Below are 21546 nucleotides of genomic sequence, written 5' to 3' on the forward strand. Positions count from 1 at the left end.
AATTAAATCTTATTAATATTAATTATTTTAAAATAATTTCTTAGCTGCAATTTTACCTTTAATTAGCTTTATTTTATTTATTTATTTACACTTTACAATTTGCAAATGTATCCAATTAAAATGTATTAATTTCTAAGAATCTAAGAAATTTGTATTTCATTGTTAAATTTTTTAGTGTAAAAGTGGGAAATAAGGGTACTGAAAATATTTTTTGCATGAATCAAGTAATATATTTTATCCTTCTCTTCTTATTTATTGACCTTCATTGATTTTCTCAGCACAGTATTATTACTTATTTTATTGCTAAATTAACTAATTTAATTGAGTTACAAATTTGAACCTATTTTTGACTTCATTCAGGGAAGTGTTGATGTTTCCATTAAATATATATTTGAATTTGGGTGTTTTTTTTTTAATTCTCTAGTTAATTCTGTATTCAATAATGGGATTTAAATAATTTATTGGTTGGTTTTCTAACCAATCAGTTTTTTTGAAATCGTTGAGCTGGTATTATAAGTATTTTTGTATTAAGTTCATAAACTGAGTGCAAACAGAAGGAAAATTTGTAAAACTGTTTTAAGTTGAAAAGAGGCATTTTTAAAGTATAATTAAAAACAAAATTGAAATTTAATGTATTATCTTATTATTGTTTTGTTGTCTTGCTATTTTCTTTGCTTTCACTAAAGTATAATCAGTCATGAAATTTACCTTTATTTATCTTTTCACTGTTTTGATTGGAGCCCATTTCTTTAGAATAAAATTGTTTAAATAGTGATCTTTATTGATACATCTACTAAACTAAAAGAATTTTGGTAATATTTTTTTTTTTGAAATCTTATTTTTAATACATGCATAATTTTGTATTTGTCCATTGAATGGTTCCCATATTAAAGAAAAGGTTACTTTTAAGACCTTTTTCACAAGCTGAAACCCATGAATATATGTATATTATTTCTCAATTTTTTTTTTCCGTCTCCAATTTTTAGAACTAGAAGACACTATATTCTTTGTTGAAATTAAAACTAGCTCAAAAGAAGGATTTAAAAAGAAGCCGATTTCTGTCATGGTTGGATCAAATTACATAAAAGAGAAGGATATAATATCTGGAAAATTTCTTGATCGTCTGGATTTGAATGTCTTGCAATCTGTTGAAAGAATTGTAACTACTGAGGTAAAATATTTTTCTTCATGAAATGTGTAATTAGTTATTTTTATTTATGTCTTAATTTGATTAAATTATTGAGAACTATTCAATATATGAAAAAATTCTTGATAATCTGAAATTTTCATGTTTTGCCAAGTAGTGAAAAAATTATAATTGCTGATGTAAAATTTTTTTGGTAGAATTCTGTTTGTTCTATTTTTGATGACAGAAAAAATTATCGGGGAGCTGGCTGAAATATATTTACATTAATTGAGCCTATTCATGTCCAATTGATGAATGCAAAATGGCAGTAACAATCTTATTAAGGAATCTATTTTTATATTTCCCAAATAGAAAAATAATAGGATAGTGTAGCATTTTTTAACATAAATTAGTTACATATTAGCTAGTAAATATATTTATATTTGTCTGATGATTAGTGTGACATAACTACTTTTTAATATGTTTCTCTAATTATAAAAAAAGAAATGATCAACAATGCTAAAATAATAAATGAATGATATTTGCTTCGTTAATGAGAATTTTTTTTAATAGGCAGTGTGTTAATGTGCAAAACACATCTGCAGCTGACCAGTGTGATAGAATCAAAATATAAATGCTTTATTTTCTTTTACTTTTTATTAGCCTTTATAGGGATTCACCATCTATAAACATAATATACCCCTAATTCGATTCTTGTTCTTTAAAATATACTGTACCTGTCTTGATGAAAACTTTTCTCCAAATTTGTTTACTAGTCAGCATTAGCAGTTATAATTACGATACTTATATTTATTTTTGTCATAATCTTAATTTCTTTTTGATTTATGTTTAATAATATTTCATTCTTTCTATAAATGTTTATATGTTTTTAAAAAATACATGTCTATATAATGTAAATTATCTGTAATGTTGTATGTTAATTTATAGATCTTTTAGCAGTTTAAATATTCTTTAGTATTAAGATATTAAATATTATTTTCTTAATTTTTTTTTTTAGAATGACAGTATGAAGAAATGGTATGAAATTCATTTGGAGTTTGATACAGTTAAATCATCTAGGCAAAAAAGAATATATGTGTTAAAGGACATTGAATCTACCAAGGTATGTATGCAAGTAAATTAAAAAAAAAAAAATCTAAATTATAAATCAAATTATTTTGATTTTTGAATTTTAAAACGAGTTAATATTTGTATGTATAGTTAATTACTGAATTTTGTAACTGTTAGTATATAATTATTATACTAACAGTTATTATATTACTGAATTTTGTAACTGTTATAATATAATTTTCTTCTATAATTAGAATTGGAATTCAATGATTTTTCCTCATTTAAAACGTTTTTGCAAGCAGCATTATCAATATTTCTAGATATTCAGTATAAAGATGTCAGTATAATTTTAGAAATTAAAGAAATGAGCTGCATTAAGGGAAATTTGAAATTTTGTATTTTAAGTTAAAATTATTAAAGATTGTATATATTTTTAAAATGTGAAATTATTGAAACAAATATTATAGATAAAATACATTTGAAAAATTGAAATCTTAAATGTCAACATTTGTGTTGATTATGTATTTTTTGCTTATATGTAACCAATATTAAAATTATTTTTTAAATGTGTCTTTATTTCTTAATATTTTTATTCATTCTGGTAAATGTTTTCATAATATTTATTGAAACATCTTTTTTTTTTTCTAATGTTGTAATTTTTTTTACAAGATTTTGTCAGTATTATTAATTCAATTTTCTTTACAAGATTTTGTCAATACTATTAATTCATTTTTACTTAAAATATTAGGTGCTGAAAAAAAATTTTTTTTTTCTTTTAAAGGACTTGCAAAAAGTTTTACAACCCTTTGCAGATGCAAAAACTTTAAAAGAAGTTACTCTTGGTGCTCTGGAGGCAAGTTTTATAAAATTTCACTTAAGATTCTAACAGACTATTTTTCACTGCAATATTCAAAATTTTCTATTTTTTTACACATTTAATAATACTATTTTATTAAATTGTATTTAATTTTAGTGCATCAAATGTGGCTCACAATTTTCAAAACAAGTTGCTCACAAAAAATTAATAATGACTAAGAAGCATGCATTTGGAAAAGAAGGTAAGCTGTGATTTTTTCTATTATTTTATGTCTCTAAATAGTCTTATTTTACTTCAATAAATGACATAAACAGTTTGAATGTGGAGGGAAAAAAAGAAGAAATGGGGAGAAATTTGGAATTGCATTTTTGAAAACTATTTTATTTAGCATCCTCCAAATTGTATTTTCATCATGATGGTATAGAAGACAAAGAGAATATTTACAGTGATTAACAATGTTATTTTAAACATTGATTCTGGAAACCACATGGATTTCTGAAGACGAAGAAGAATGCACGTCAATATTTTAGAATAATCTTTTATTTGTTTTTGTTTCAGAATAAGATTTTCTTTTCTTTCTGTTAGCATAAACGTTACTTTAGTTGTATGAAATGCATAGATATCTTTAGTAATATATTGTTTCATATAAAAACGGAAAAAGTGATTTGTACTCTAAAAATTTTCAAAAATTTATTTGAATTTAAAATTTTTACTTAATTTTTTCAGTAAAAATGAATTTAAATTTAATGTAGTATTAAATGAAACTAAGAAAGTTTTATTTTAAAGATTGCCTTTCTGATTTATAGATTAAAATTAGTACTATAAGACAGCTCCAACCCCTTTATCACTTATATTTTTTTCCTCAAACTTTCATCATGGTTTACATTGGTTATATTAACTTTGAATCTTTTTGCAATTTATAAAAACTTTATTTGTCAGCCTCAGTTTAATTTAGGTGCATTAAAATTTCCATAGGCTGAGTTATAATTAGTGTGCTATAATTTATTATGAGAAATAAATAATCTATTATTCTAGATATTCTGCATATCTAAATCTGCATTTTTGTTATGATATTCGAAATTCTTTAAAATATATCTTCTATATACATTTTTATAATACTTTTTATTTAGTATTATTTACCTTTTACAACCTATTAATTCACCAAAAATTGAAGTGTGTTTTATTTGTAGTATAATTTTACTTATGTCTCAAATTAACCCTATGAATAAAAAGAAGTGAGCGTTCAAATCTGAGTGTCATCTTTTCTGCTGGTTTTTCTGAAAATCTGCAGTTTCTTTCAAATTTGTATTTCTGTTTGTTTTTAACTGGTCTGCAATGGATATATTTCAAACAATCATATTGAACATGTATATTATTGTTATATCTGGGTTTTGCAATATTTGCTGCACTCCTACTCGGGAAAGAGATACTTCATAGAGACTGCATTAACTGCAAATAATAATAATAATATCCGATCTTTCTACAGCGTGTAATATTAGATATACTGTTAAATTATTTTTAAATGTATCCAACAATATGCATTAAAGAAAATCTAATGGTATATATATATATTGAAACAATTCACTTATTAAATAACTGGATGCTCCAGAATTAGCAGTTGATCTCTATTTTAGTAGTAGTTCCCTATTTTAATAGCCTCTTATTCTTCTGTCCATTTGTTTAGGCTGTAAAAATAGTCGCAATGTTTTCCTATAAGATAGTTTTTTAATGTTTATCTTCCATGTGGCCCTATTTTTTCAGATTTTAGGTTTCTTTGATACATGTGAATTGGATGAATTATAACAGTTTAAATAATTTTAATGGAGTGAAGCTTATATTTTCATAATTCTTATAGAATTTCCCGAGGAAAGAGATGCATGTCCCAACTGTGGGAATCATATACTCGTAGAAATGGATTCATTCCCTGTACCATCAGCTGCTGTGCCTCCAAGTATAGATGATCTACTAATTAAAGGTTCAAATGCATCTCCTGATACTATTTCTAATGGATCTGGATCTTCTGGCAAGCTTTTTTCTAGTTTATTTTCTTCAATGAAGATTTCACCTATTTTAAAAAGGTACAGTTTTGTATCTAATATTTTAGCACAATATGTGGTTTTGCGTGTATAAGAAAAAGATAATTTGAAATTTGTTCTACACTTCTGATTCATTATATTCAATTGGAACTTAGTGTGTCATCTTTCGTCTATTGTTGATTCAATTACACCTTTTCCATCCATATCCTGATTAATTATATCTGAATATGAGCTATTTGATATTGTTTATCCACTAAGAACAATATCAAAATCATGAAAATAGACAGTAATAAAGGAATAATTTAATTGAGATTTTCAATTTAATTATACAGAAAAAAAAATTAATAACTTTAGTTAGCTACCATAATTTCCATTCATTGGTAACTAGCGAATGCTTATCTGATTTTTAACTTTTTGAATAAATACATTGTTAAAAATGTATGTGAAAAGTTAGTTTAGTAATCATTATTTACACTCTATTAGTGTCAGAATACCATTTCACATATTTTAGTTGATTTACCCCACTAACTTTATTAAGAGTGGGAAAAATGGATAGTTAATAGTTATTTTCTTTTATTCAAGTATTACATTGAATATTAAGAAATGACATAGTGGCATTTTACACCAATATCCTCATATGCTCTTTTTTTTTTTTTTTTGGTATTAAAGGTATTGCAATTCAGCAGTTACTGGATTCTAAAAAATAATTATGTAAAATGTATCAAAAATATATGTTCTGGAAAATTTTCAAGTTATTTCTCAACTTTAGCATGCACATTCCAAGCATGAATTATTAAAGCTGATATCATTACAATAAATTGAACAATAAATTAAAGAAATATATTTACAATTAAACAATAAAAATTATTGGATTTTGAAATGTTGATTGCATTAAGTAACTGTTAGTAACAAGTGCTGTTCTTATGTTGCAATTTCATTTTATTGTGATAACATCTAAATAAAATGTGTCTTGAAAGCAGATATTTTAAGGTTCATAATTTTCTGTGATTACAGAAATATATTTTATGTATCAGGAGTTATGTATTTTAGATGTTTTAACTAAATATGTTTATTAATACATATACAGTAATTTTTGTTTCTTACTTTCTTTCTTTTTTTGGTTGCAAAGTGTTTCCTTGATATTAATATTTGAAGAGCATAATGATTTATATTTAAACTAAACTCAGTGGCATGACAGCCAATGTGGGTCAAGGCCTACAGTGCCAATATCTGCTTATTTGACTGAGGGCCCTGGGGTGTAAGGCATATATCCCATTTATGTGGTTAACCATATTGTGGAACCCCCAGTGTTTAGTTCAATGCATGCTTGGTCCTCAATTTATCAACCCACTGAAATGATGAAAGGCTGGATTTATGTTTAAGGCATATATCCCATTTATGTGGTTAACCATATTGTGGAACCCCCAGTGTTTAGTTCAATGCATGCTTGGTCCTCAATTTATCAACCCACTGAAATGATGAAAGGCTGGATTTATGTTTAAAACCATATATAATCTTACAAAAATAGTTCCGTTCAGTAATCTTGAAATGCCTTCTATTAAACTTGGTTTCATACAGTACTACTAGCATTACCTGCCATTATCACACCATTTACAGAACCAATGTTTTTTAAATATAGTATTGCAATTTGGTTGCATATTATATATAAAATTTTATAGTATGCATAAATGTATTATACTATATATATATATATTTGTGTTGCAATGAATTTGCACATACTTTTTGTTGGAACTAAATTTCACAATAACATATTAATGCATACTGGCTTTAAATTCAATTTATAACTGAAACTACATAGTTAAACTAAATTTTATCCAATTGTTTAACTAAAAGAGAAAAGATTGTTGTCCCAGACTTTATTTTTATTCAGATACATGAACAAACTAAGCAAAAGGGTGGTTGCCAAATAGTGATTAAAAAATGCGGTAAGATTTTGGATTCATAAAAGTGTTTTTATATATAAATTCTCATGTATCCTGGTTTTCTAATTTGGTAACAATGAATTACCAATTACTAGATCTGTAAAGACGCAAAACTTAACTAGATCCTTTTTTCCTTCTCTGACTAGAGTAGTGAAAAAAACCTTTGTACTCATTTGGAAACAATCAATTAAAAAAAACAATTAATGAAGGCATCGTGATCATTCATGTTTTAAATTAGAGAGTAATGTTTGAATAATCATTTCAATCAGTTGGAAAAAGATAACTGAATTAGAATGTTGGTTGCAGGGATTTTAATCTGAATTTTTAAATTTTTGGAGAAAAAGTGACGAATATTTAAACATTTCTCAAAATTCACTAAATTATGTCAGAGGTGCAAAACAAACTTCTTTATAATGGCAATTGATTGCTCTTTTTGACAATGCCAATATCCTCTTCCCCTTAAATAATTATAAACCTTTTTATGTTTGAGAAATTATCCAAAATAATGCAAAACAAATAAAAAATGATATATATTAAATTTTAATATTCAGGTTTCAAGGTTCATTGAATCACCCTTTTTCCTGCATCCAAATTTCATGGCTGTAAGTGTGATAGATTTGTCTACATACATAAATAAATACACATATAAACACTTCCTTTTATAAATGTGGGAAGATATTAAAATTCTCTTTAACAGGGATTTAGCAAAGTTGAATTTTGAACTACTTATTTAACAAAGATTGTAAGTAAAAAGATACTCTCAAATAATTTAGTGTACTACAGTTCCTGGATACTTTAATTCAAAATATTGATTATTGAAATCTGCTTATATTTTTCTACTATTTTGTCAAATGTTGCATCTAGATCATCATTCTTTTATTGTAAGTTAAGAAAATATTGTTTAATTTAATAATATTCAACCTTATCTTCATGGAAAAATTAATGTGATGGTATGAAAGTGAACAATTAATCATTATAAACTTGATCTTAATCTTTATATTCTTAATGCAAATCAATCTAATTAGTAAGTCATTTACAAAATATAAATTTTTGTTTTAGGAAACCTGCTTTGAGGTCACAAACTTCTCAAGGTAAGATTTCTATTTATATTTGATGAAAAGAAAATTTCCCTCATATATAATTAACTATATTATTATTATTTAAGTTTTAATAATTTAAATGTATATTTATAATGGAATTACTTTGCAAACATGTAGTGATAAGATATTACTGCCCAAGTTATTTTTTTTTCCATCTTAACTTTAATTGAGGCCTTTCATATTTATTATAGATTTCCAGCTAATGATAGGAAGACATAGATTGTGATATATATTTAATATTAGTCTCAATAAATTATTTTTTAAAATTAATTTTGATTTTATATACATATATAATATATATTCCTTAATGAAATGCATTCACATTTATATCTCCTATACTTCTATCTATTATTTATTATAATGTCTGATTTTATATCTATAATGTTTTTTCATTACTTTTCAAAAGCAAGTTTTTCATTGTGAGATTTATCACCATTATATCTCAATTAATACAACTCTTTTTCCATAACTCATTTGTAATTTCAAAGAAAGACATTTATTTAATTAAATTTCATAGTAATAATGTCCAGTGCTTTAAATTCATACAAAATTATAGAGCTCTATTTTGTTTTTATTCTCTTTTTTGATATTTGCATCTATTATGTTCTTTACCCTTCTTTTATATAAAATATAATTTTATTTTATATGTTTTCATTAATTTTTTAAAGTAAGTGATTCAAGTGCATCCACTAAGGACTGGGTAACTAACCAGAATAATGATTTTAAAGCAACAACAAGTGAAAGTACTTTAAGAAGAAATTCCAGCGATGTGACCATTATCAGCAATCCAAGTCAAAGTAGTATAGCTGTAATTCCTGACCCTGAACTCAACCTCAATACTATTGTTGAGAAGAATTCTCAATCTTCTTTGTAAGTACATATATATAATTATATGAAATTTACCTTTTTTATAATAATAATATTTGTCGTAATTATTTTTGCTGCTTTTTTTGTTATTAATTTGTATAAAAAAAAAATATCAATATATATGTAAAAGTTTTAATAGTTAAGGATATTTTCAGGAGTATTATTTTAAATTACCTTAAAATACTGGCTTATGACTTGCAGATTATTTTTGTTTTACTATGTTATGTATTTTTCTGCTCCTCAGATCACCTCCAATATCTCAAGATAGTATTTATTACAAAGCTCATAATACTTCAGAGTCTGAGGAGCATGCAGAAGTTTGTGAAACTGGTAATTTCCAATTTCTTGCTATATTATACTTTTTTTTTTAGTATTTTATAAATAGTTAATTTTAAACATCCACCCTACTATTTTTTAAAGAAATAGCATTTGAGGTTCTGAAACAAAGTATGTACCTTTTTGTTGATATTTAGTTTCATCATAAAATACTTAAGAATAATATCTAAATTTGTTTCAGCTATTGCAAATTTTGTGCTTTTTAATCATGAAAATATGTTATAATGATAAATATAAATGCAGATTCAAATTAATATCCTTGGGTAATACAGCAGTCAACTTCACAAATTCTGTTTTTTCAAGGTTGTAGGAAATAAAACAATTTAAATTTATATTTAAATGCAGTATGGTAACAATAAGAATATGAACAAACATATCTATTAGCAAATATATCTAGAACAAACTGATATAGAAATTCAAGTAACATTTCACCTTTTCAGCTTATGAATAGTAGTAATTTAAGAAATAGAAAATATGAACTTTTTAAATTTTTGCCTCTTGAGTGAGAAAACTGCTTACAATTTTGAAATGCAGCAGAGATTTACTGTGGATCACTTAATTATATATTTTTAAGAAATCATTTCTTTTTAAAAAATAAAAATTCTTCTAGGAAATGTGAAAGCATTTTAGATTTTGACTCATTGTAGGATTTAGCTTTTTAATGGAATGATAAATAATCCTTAAAAATAAGAGTTCTAATACAGTGTAAATTTGTTTTTATTTATAAAATAAGAATAGATTATTCATATGTTATCAAAAGAGTATGAAGTTCAGACATTTTATAATAAAAATTTTAGGCAACATCTGTTTTATTTTATTGTTCTCAACATTTCCTATTTGTGAGGTTTATAAATAAAATATATTGTAAGATGGGTTTTTTTTTTCCCCCTTTAAAGTGATAAAATGACATTGAAAATATAATTCCTCATACTATTTTTTTTTTTTATCATCAAATTTTTCATAAATGGACTTTTTATGTTTGGGAGGTATTATATTTTATATTATTTACTTTATCTTGTATTATCTCTCACTCCCTCTGCTAACAAAATTAGGTTCAATAATGTATTACTTTCACAGTAAACATGTTAAAATATAGCTTTATACCTTTAAAATTGCATCTAGATATAATAAAATATTGAAAGAATTAATATATTAGAATTTAACTTATTTTTGCATTGTAATTAATCTGCTGTACTATGCACACACTACATGGGAAACTGCGCAAATTTAAATACATTTTTTCAATAGCAAGCTTAAATTCCTTAGATTGGTGATTGATTCCTTATTGCTTAATTCCATGTAGTACAGTAGCGGATTTCTGACTTGGCGATTAACTAGGCAGATAAGGAGCCACATGCACCTCAATTAAAAAATTTATTAATAAGTTTGCCAAAAATACAAATTTGCTGAATTATACAAGATATAGAAGCAGGGCTAGTATTTTGTCAAATGACTAAGTTTCATAATGGCTATTTAGTTATTCCAATATTTATAATGCAGTGCACATCACATGGCCCTTCTTTTGAGTAAATTTAGTTTCACATTTCCCTGAACACTTGGTTAAACAATATTTGGTACAAATGTAGATGTCATGTTGTCATGAGAAAAAATAAAATAAAAAATAGGCAAACACATTTTTACAAAGTTATTGAAAAAAAAATCAATCTAAAATATATAATAAATATGTTGAATAAGTTAAAAATAGGTAGAAATGTGAAACTAAATTTACCCCAAAAAAAAGAGCCACATGATGTTCACTGCCTAGAAACACTGAAAAACATCTCAATCCACCATTGGTCCAGTTTGCATATATAATATTTTGATATTTACTTATTTTCTTGGCAACATTTATGAAGTATCTATTCCAAATATATATTTTATACTGTATCGAGACATTCTAAAGAATACTCATATTCTTTGCTTAGTCTCTAATTTTATATTAAAAATAAGGAATTTAATCGCATTCTTTTAATATTTTATTTCAGAGGCACAAAATGCTGTGAACCCAAATCCAGATGATCATCCTCGTTCGACAAATGGAACCAATGATTTTTTTTCTGTAAATGGCGATAGTGTTAATGAAAGTGCCAGCCATTTTGTGACAAAAGATGCTTTATCAAGTGGGTCTGAGCAATATATATCACCTTCCAAGAGCATAACGTCGCATAAATCAAAATCTAATTCTCCAAATGAAACAAAAGAATTAGATGAAGTGTCTCAAATGCTTAACATATTAGGTGAAAGAATAACAATAACTCATGATGCCTTTACTGAAATCGACCACAGATTGAAACTTCATTTAGAAATGAATATATTTGGAGACGATGAGCAGTTGGAAGCATGCTTACAAGTAAGTAAATTATTTTGCATCTTCTTACACTATCTAATCTATGAAGATTCTTGATTTAAGTATATCTAATTTTCTTATGCAATTGAGTGTGAATCCTTATTTATTTATGGTAAAGAGTTTTGAGCTAAATAAATGTCATATAAACATACTTATTTTATATGTTTAAATGCTAGTTATTTAAAGAAACAAAACTGTTTTAATTTTTATTGCTTCATCAAAATTAATAACTACATAAATGATTGTAGGAAATTTTGAAAAGCAGTTAGAAAATGTATTTCTAAGTCAGAAGGTTAATTCTCAAAAAAAAAAAAAAAAAGTTTTACATGATATGTATTGTGCACTAGTGCAGTGACATATTGAGACATAATCTTTTGAGTTTGCATCAGAAGAAGTGGCATTTTGTTTGTTTAAATATTATTCAGTGCCATAAATGTTTTTAAAAAATTATTAGTGCCTTTTTTTTCTTTTTTTATATTTTGAGAAAATATAGGCTTGTAATATTCCAAATTATAAAATATCTTGCATTATCTATTTGTATATAGTTTCTATTTTCCATAAAATGAACTGTATTTAGATTAACTTTTTTCTAATGTTTAATTATTATTATTTTTTTCTGAACTTCTGTTCCAATTTTGATATACATGCAGAACATAATTTGTGTGCTGTATATTCAATTCTACTCTAGAATAACCAACTTCAAAAGTTAAATAATATTGATTTTTTTTTAATGAAACAGGAAACAAAGATTTATGACCACTATGTGCAGTAAATGTTGAAATATTGCCATGCATCTTATTAATATTACATTTTTATTTCATTTGGCCAATTATGCCATCTTGAAAGGGTGACTTCTGTAAGTGGCAATTTTTTCCTCCATGTCTATATATTATAGCTGTATTAAAATCGCCAATAAAAAGAGGCAAATGTGTTTCCATTGTATTCCCCATCCATTCAATGTTATTGATATAAATGAATAATATTGTGCTTAACTGTAGAGTAAATTCCTTGCCTATTGCTTTCTGTGATTTTCTTCCTGTGTATCCAGTTGAACGGGTTTGGCACAGTTCTGAAAATGTCTTTAACTTTATTTCACTATGCTTATGGTCACAGAAAAATACTTAAATTTTCATGTCCTTGAAAAAAAAATTGATGAAATACATATTCTTTATTACTTTAAGAGGGAAGTAAAATCATTTTGTGACTTAATTTTTACCTTTAGAATTTTATCAATAAAAACCGTCTGGAGTGGTCTCTCCAAAACTTTCACTCATACTCCTTAATAAAATTATTACCGTCCTTCTCACCCACATAAAATCTCTACAAAAGACAGCAAATGTCTTGAGTTCTGAATTTTTTTCCTGCATTCTAAGTCATGAGCTTCAAATTCATGCTTTTTCATAAGATCTTTTGTATTATGTAAGAAAGTGAAGGGAAAAAAAGGCATGTTTTCTGTTGGGCATTTTTTTAAAACCTGAATTGGTTAAGAAAGTGCTCAAATTGATTAAAATTCAGATCAAAATTTGATACACAACTACAGTTTGTCTTTTAGAGTTATTGTATTTACTTGCATACTAATTTAAAAACAGTCAACCCATTAACATACTTGTTTTTGAATTCAATACAAATCTAAAATTTAGATAAAAAAACAGTACATCAAATACTATCTATATGACTAACTGTTTACATTTTGTAATTATCATATTCATTTGTTCTCAGATTCAAATAAACTTCTTATGAATGGATTTCACTCACAATTTTATAGAAGTCTAAAAATTTGATGTAAAAACAACATAATAAGTATATATGTATAGCCTTTTTCAATTATCATGTTCACAGACAGATATAATGTCAAAATATCAGTGTAAAATTTTTCAATGATTACAGTACTTTCTCTGTATTCTTGCATTCATAAAAGTAAAGCTGGACAAGAAACTTGGAATTTAATTATTTCTCAAGATGCTAATACTCATCCTTCTTTCTTTCTTTTCTCTCACTCTTATGAATTCACAGGTATTCAAAATTTACATTGTTAGACAATAGTTCTGTTTCTATCTCTGTATTAATACAGTTTTTGTTATACTTTTTATTTTATGCTTTCTATACAAAAAAAAAAAAAAAAAGTAAAAAGGTAGAGATATAGATACATTGCAAATTGCTACTCTCCCCCCCCCTTTTTTTCTTTTCGAGTAAGGGATAGGTGAAACAAGCATCACAACTGTGTAGGAATCTTCAGGAAAGCCACATGGAATTTTGAGCATTTTTTTATTATTTAGTGTGTATTATTTATTCAAAAATTTGCTAATGTAAAGGGAAAACTATCTGTAATTTTCAGAGCGTAAAAACATATAAAAAAATTTTAAGGACCAGATGCTTTGAAAATGCAACTATTGCTGAAGGAACAATTGAAATGTGAAATGATGTTACATTTTGGAAACACTGAAAATTGCTTTCCGAATAACAAATTGTAAATCATATAAATTGATTGCAGAACATCTTAAAAATCTAACACTATCTATCTGAGATTTTTCTTATCATTGAAAAAAAAAAAAAACTATCCAATCATGTGACATTTTTTTAGAGCAACAGTTAATTTCTGCTATTTTTGGCATATATTATGAAGAGATAGTCACTGTACATGAAACTGTGTATGTTTCAATATCATGAAAAATATTCTTGTAGGCATACCTGTAAATAGCATTTTCAAATTTGGTTTTTCAATGAAAGATGAATGAATAATTTTTCTGAGTCCGATTTTTATTGATATTTTTATATTTGAATTTGTTTTTTATCCATAAAAATATCTGCCATAAATTAATAATAATAAATATCTGCCATAAAAATATCTATGATATTGCATTCTTAAATGGGAGAAAAAATGGCAACAAAGTTCTACTTTTTTTTTTTTTTTTTAAATGTGTGATCTAAATAGTTTGTGCATTTTAACTTCCTGCTTTGAGATTTTTTTAATACTTTTTTATTACTAATTAATATTACATTCAATTTCTATAGGCTTTCCTTTTGTGTAATGCATAAAGAAATTTTGAATTGTTATTTAAATTTTATAGAGAATTAAATTAAAACAGTAATTTTATGCAAAATCTTATAGTGTATTTGAATTACAACTAAAATGACATAATTTTATTGTATTTTTTAACATAAAAGTACATTCTTTTATTTAAAATTTTCCTTATGCAGTTTATGTTTGTTTCATTTTTTTTAATGATTGATTTGAGAAATTAACTGTTAAAAATGGAAATATGTTAGTATTTGAATGTTCTCATTCTGTGTTATAGAATATCAAGGTTGTTTTAATTTCAATTTTCAATTCTAGAATCAGCATGTTTGCTTGCAATAAAAACATGTTTTGAATTTTTTTATTATTATTATTATTACTTTTGTAAAGAGAGATCATTTTATGCTGTAAGCATGTCTTTATGCTATTTGTCAGTATATTAGCTTTATAAAAATCTATTTTGTTACTTTGATTGAAATTTCATTATCTTTCTAGACTTCTATTGTGCCTTTATCTTCTGGTGATGAGTTTACAGGCTTATTTGCTTTATCTACAAAGAAGTTGTATATAATCAAGTTTCTACCTCTCTTTCATTTAAGTCTTAGTAAAAGGTAATTAATGATAAAGTACTTGAATTAATGATTTTTGCATGATTTTTTTTAGCAGCTACAGCATGTTTTAATTCTTTTTAGTGAGCCAATTGAAAAGGTCATCCAGGTTGTTCATTCAAGTTCTCACAGTCATTTGAAGCAGATCAAAGCAATTCTTGGAAACCAAGGCCTGACATTTGTGTGTGGATCAAATTCCCAAGTATTCACTTTAGTAATAAGAGATGCCGACATTTGCAACTCATTTTCTTCATTGCTGTCTGGTAAAATAATTTATTAAATCTAATACATTAATATTTTGATTAAATGTATGAGCAAACCGTGCAAGTGCTTGTTACAAAAGGAAAAAATAATTGTTCCTTGCATAATCAAACGATGAAATTATTATAACCCCAAAATATTACTTATCCCTCAGAATTATACTTAGTAGTTAGCTGTCATAAAGTGTGATCTCATTGAAGGTGAGCATATATAAAATCTTTTTTTAGCATAGTTTTAAATCATGAAGAACATCTTTAAATAGACAACAAACCCAATTCCTCCCTTCCCCCAATAAACAGATAATATGTGAATATTATCAAAGCCTTTAATCTGGTTGTCACCATCAAAAATTCTCCACCAATATAGTGATAACTGGGAAAAGATTTGTAGGTGTAAAATACATGGAAGAAAAAAGACATCATTTAATTTATGTAAATAGTCATTTTAAATTTGGATTGTGAGATTCACAAAAGTTCTTAATTCATTGTTTTCTTTATTTTTACTATTCTTATCGCTATTCCGAACTGTTTCTATATTTTCCTTGTCTTATTGTTTTTTAAATCATGGATACTACTTTATGTTAAACAATTCATTGAAAACTTTCACCATTCTCCCTTTTCCACACCTAAAATTATAACCTTTAATCTTATGTGTGGAGTGGTAAAAAATAATATCCTCCTCACACTCACTCTCAGGTATACTTCTTCTGCTTATACATGGATAAGACAATTTTTATATATATAAAAAATCTTAAAAAGCACTTCATATTTCAGTTCAAGTGAAAATAAATAAAACAAATAATAAGAATATATTGGAATGAAACATGATAATAATAAGCATAAAAGTCAATTCCACTATATCTGAAAAATCCAATGTTTTTGCTTCTTATTCATTTTACTTTTATTCCATTTGTATTTTAATTAACAGAATTTGATTTTTTATGTTCCATTGACAAATTGAAATTCTTTTTTTATAAGGATGCATTAATATGTAAAAATATTTATGGTTATCCTTTGAAATAATGTACCATGTTCTTGCATACTCATTTTAATGATAAATCTCTAGATTACATTCAAGAACATCAAAATACTTTTGGGGAAGTGAAATTCTTATCTAGTGCTGATGAAACTATGCAGTTGCTGAAGGATTCAGTGTTTTTATCCAATGCAGAATGTGAAGAAATGCCTGAAATTCTATTACATCAGTTTGGCTTTTGGTGGAATAGTCGAGCAGGAGGTAAATTGAATTTTTAAATAATGTAGTTTATTTTTAGTTTTTGTCTTTATTTTTGTTTAGTGATTATAAAAAAAGTGAAAATTTAAATAATATGAGGAACATTTTTTTCCTTTTTTAAGCAAAAATAATTATATAATCCCATAAATTATATAACCCCATTGAATAATCATCTACTGTTGGACAATTTTTATTTATAATTTTATTGCATTTAAAAAGGATTTGACCTTTGTACAATCATGTATTTTTAAACACTTTTTACATATATGTAAATAATTCATTTATGTCATCCACAAATACATGATACCGAAGGAACGGGAATTGCAATCAAATAAAAAGAATGAACTCATATTGAACATATATGACACTTGCATTCAAAATTTGAATATATCACTCCTTCTCTCTCTCTCTCAGACAAAGACAGCAGTTAATTGTAGCAGTAAAGCTTTCGAATAAGGAAATTCACTTTAATCTGCCTTCCATTATTTAGCATATTTAATTGTTTAAATTCAGAATTAATAAGAATTATACTATGTATTCACTTATTTATTTGAAGTCAAATTTATATCACTTGCAGAAATGAATGCATCATTGAAATCATTATAATCGATTTTATAGCAACTATATAATTAAATTTGCTTGAATTTTCTAGTATTATTCATATCATATAAATTTAATACTTACTCCTTTAACATACCACTATTTATTTTTTTAAGACAAAAATATGTAAATTTTAATATACATTTGACAACTGACATCAGAAATTATTTTTTATACTGACAAACCAAGGTTCTCATATTAAATTTACTTATGATGTCTATTCAATTTTTCCTCCCCCTTCACAAATTTTAAGAAATGTGGAAGATTTCATCCAGCAGATCTATAAATGCTTTATCGAAATGTAAATGCTTTCAAATTCATGTTTTAAAGTTAAGCTTGATTGAACATTCATTATTAATGATCATTCCATTAATTTTCTGACGACAAAAGACTGTCATAGTTGTGATGGAGATACAAACATGCAAAAAGAAAAAGGTGGAAATGCAATTGATGCAATTTAGGTGTCTTGGTTGTCTAAATAAAAAATATCTGTCATTTGAATAATCAGGTTCACCAATGTGGTTATTTTTATTGTTGTAATGCCTGCGTATCCATCATGTAAAGCCTCCATATTTACCATCAACCATCTCTGATATGAAAACCTATGTCACAGCTGTTGTCACCAGCATCAAAAGAAATATTCTGTTGCAGCTTTGACAAGAATTGTGTTACAATCTTTATGTATGCCATGTAATGAAAGGAATGTATATAAAACATCTGTGATATTTGAATTTAAAACTTGAATCAAATAGTATCACTCATTTCACAAGTTTCAAAATCAGGACATAGAATTTGACCTGTCCTATATAATTTGAATTTTTTTTGAAAAGTTTAATTGAAGGTTTGTAAATAAAACTTTTATGTGATTTTTGTTATTTTGAATATTTGTTTAAGTTTCATGTGTTAATAATTTTCTTTTCTCTCTCTCTCTCTCTCTCTCTCTTTCAGAAAAAAACTCAAGTATTCCTGTGTGTGTTTTAATTACTCCTGAACATATATATGTGTCAAGAGTTCTCTATAAAAAACAAGATTCTGCATCAGATTCAAGAAAACTTAGCGTCTATCATTATTCTTTAGTGGATCATCAGAATATGTCTGATCTTGTTTCTTTGGTATTTATTTTCTTCTAAAAAGTTGATCTTATGCATATTACTTTGAAGTTCTGCTTTTTATAATAATATTAATCAATATAATTCTAATAATAATAATATATAAATAATCATTATATTTAAAAATAAATCTTAATTCATTTAAAAAAAAGGGTTATAAATTTGATGAATTAATATTTTCATTTATCCATATTTTGTGCTTAGATTAATATTTGCATCTCTACCAATTTTTAAATGTTTTTACATTTTAATAAATTTAAATAATAAATTAAATTTAAATAATAAAATCATTTATTTGCTATATTTTAGATTTGAAAATTTTTAGTTAAGAAATTTGAATTATGAAATCAATTTTTAACTCATTTTTGTTAAAATTAATTTTAAAGTACAAAATTGTTTTTTTCGGGGGGGGGATTGTTCTATATATAATAGTAATATAGATCTTTATTCAATTAATGATTTAATTCTTAATAATTTTTTATATTTGCAGATGTTTATTTGTTAAAAAGACAGATGTTTAAAAATTATCTCTCAAAATAATTTGTTTTAAAAAGCGACTTTTTAAAAAATTCATCTATTTACTTTATTAATTATACCTATTTCCTTTGTTTTAGAAACTTAAAAAGGATTTGAGAAGTGTTGAAATTAGTTTTCTAAATGAAACTTCAGCCCAACAGAATTGTGATTCAGTGTTTTGGACAGTTAAAATGGAAACAAAATCTGCACTCTTTTCGTTTATTAGTGCTTTGAAAAACCCATGGGAAGAAATATTTGGTGTACCATTATCTCTCAGCTGTGAAGAAGAATAATTATTTTCAAGTGCCATATGTACAAAATATGTTAACATACCACTCAATAACTATATGTATAGGTTTAAAAGCGATCTTTCAGTGGTGCTATTAGATCTGTGTACATGCTCTTTAAGAATCTCTAGAGTTCCTATAAATAAGCTATTTTTGTACTTCAGTATCAAACATTGTAATAATTTAAGCAGTTTTATGATTATTTATTCAAGATTTGTGAAAGTGATAACCTGTGTATTCTTATTAAATCTGTTATAATAAATTTAATATATCACCTGTGTTTGTATAATGCTTCATGTATTCACATAATTCATAATTTATTGATGTGATTTTCATAATCATTTATTATTTGTCAATCCACATATCACTTTATGTGGGCTATAAAAGTGTAATGCGTATATTTAGGATAACCTTTGATACATAATATAAATGACTTAATTTTATAATTAAGAGTATTTATGATTGTTATATGTGTGGACAATGTATTAAATATGATTATTTAATTCTGCAAGTCATGAAATTGCCATACAGTCTTTTATTTTTAATTATTTAACTTATTTTATATATGTACGAATCTGTTTTTTACTCTTTTATGTATATTTCTATATATTTTGAACATATTTAAAACAATTTTTGACGTAAGTCTTGTTTTTTTTTAACTATAAAACAATATTTATTGATTGCCATTAACATTCATTGATAGAAATAATAATCATGATTCTTATTTATTCGTAATGCTCATTCATGTACTTGTTATATCATTCAGCTAAATCAAATAAACATTTGATTGATATTAATTGAATTTAAAAAAGTAGTGAGATGTTTTGATACATAGGATAAGCCAATTTTTATTTATAACATCAGGGTAGATATATCTGAACAGTTCTCTTTGCTATACCAAATTTTCCACAATTGTAACATCTGAATTTTGCTGCTTGTATTTTCTAAAAAATAAAACATTTTAATATTCTGTGTTAGTTCTTGGAATTACTTTTTCTTGTTTCTAATATTTGGTTATTTGGGAAAAAAAAAAATTAGTACATTGTATTTGGTAATGTATTTTCAATCACATAGCATTATGAATTATTTAATGAATTCAGAAAATATGCATAAAGTTTCATTTAAATATTTACTAAAAAACTCTTTTTAAACTTTTGACGAATCAAAAGTAAAAGCAGATTATCTCTTTAAGATAATTATGACCAAAGAAATGAATGATTTTTAATTGAAAAAATATATATATATATATATATATATATATATATATATATATATATATATATATATATATATATATATATATATATATTAATTATCAACCAAATATTAATACTTTTATTCTATCATTTTTGCATGTTTCTTTATTTTTTATTTTTAACTCATTTAAATTTATGATTTTCCTGAATAGTATTTTGTGACTTATAATTAATCCTCTTCAAGTTTTATTTTATTGAAGTTTAAAAAAAAGTGTCTTGAATGTGAATTAAGGGGTTAATCTGTCAAAGTTTTTATATATATATATAATGTATTAGACTCATTATGGATTTAGTTTATTTTTATTTATACCATTTAATGCAGTTCCATGGTATAGAAATAATCATCACATTATTGCATGATGTTTGTATCTAATAAACAAGCCGCTGATCTTGATTACCTTGTTCTCCTGAAATAGTGATTATGTATTAGCTATATAAATTAAACTACCTATGTTTTTCTTGCTCATCTGAATGTCTTAAAATTTGAAACTTTTAACATTAATTATTATATCTAATTAACAAGGTTATTAGTGAATCCAATTCGATTTGTGTATTCACTTTATACAATTTTATAAACATTGCATTTGAACAATTCATTGTGCTTTGCATCTACTTTATTGATATCTCTTAAAATGTAAACTTTGTTACAAAAGCCGTTCATGGTATGTTCATAGCTTAATTGATATGATTTGTTGTTTTAATAACACATGAAAGTTTCAGTAATTTGAAACTACGGTTTGCATAAAATACCTTTGGGGGTGGGAACCATGAAAACAATACTTAAGTAAATCGCATATTTTCCAAAGTTTCACAATGCTTTGGCATTATTCCTGTGTAAAGATGGGACATAATTTTCCTATGAATGCCATTTTGATATCAATTAGGTCTCTTTTTTTTTTATACAGGCTTAAGAAACATATGAAATTGATTTCATTTCCATTTGAAAGGACTTGAGATTGATTTCATGTAATGGCTTAATATCAATAATTTTTTTTTTTTAAATTTTTGCTTATAATT

The 21546-nt window shown here is 25.2% G+C and overlaps 1 protein-coding gene across 2 annotated transcripts in view; it reads left to right on the forward strand.

Moving 5' to 3' along the window:
- Nucleotides 1-20250, forward strand: part of LOC129962743 (serine/threonine-protein kinase 11-interacting protein-like) — a 37338-nt gene extending 17088 nt beyond the window's left edge. Inside the window, exons 11-24 of one of the 2 annotated variants that reach the window (XM_056076725.1) lie at nucleotides 987-1171; nucleotides 2145-2249; nucleotides 2979-3050; nucleotides 3171-3255; nucleotides 4870-5092; nucleotides 8053-8084; nucleotides 8822-8963; nucleotides 9205-9290; nucleotides 11282-11646; nucleotides 15155-15270; nucleotides 15352-15530; nucleotides 16594-16764; nucleotides 18310-18473; nucleotides 19085-20250. In XM_056076725.1, the coding sequence (XP_055932700.1) occupies nucleotides 987-1171; nucleotides 2145-2249; nucleotides 2979-3050; nucleotides 3171-3255; nucleotides 4870-5092; nucleotides 8053-8084; nucleotides 8822-8963; nucleotides 9205-9290; nucleotides 11282-11646; nucleotides 15155-15270; nucleotides 15352-15530; nucleotides 16594-16764; nucleotides 18310-18473; nucleotides 19085-19279 (2120 nt within the window). In that variant the 3' untranslated portion in view covers nucleotides 19280-20250. Of the gene's footprint in view, nucleotides 1-986; nucleotides 1172-2144; nucleotides 2250-2978; nucleotides 3051-3170; nucleotides 3256-4869; nucleotides 5093-8052; nucleotides 8085-8761; nucleotides 8964-9204; nucleotides 9291-11281; nucleotides 11647-15154; nucleotides 15271-15351; nucleotides 15531-16593; nucleotides 16765-18309; nucleotides 18474-19084 lie in introns of both variants that reach the window. The other variant, XM_056076724.1, reaches the window with a different exon arrangement.
- The last annotated feature ends 1296 nt before the right edge of the window (nucleotides 20251-21546 follow it).

Source organism: Argiope bruennichi, chromosome 3 (assembly GCF_947563725.1).
Source record: "Argiope bruennichi chromosome 3, qqArgBrue1.1, whole genome shotgun sequence".
NCBI lineage: Eukaryota > Metazoa > Arthropoda > Arachnida > Araneae > Araneidae > Argiope > Argiope bruennichi.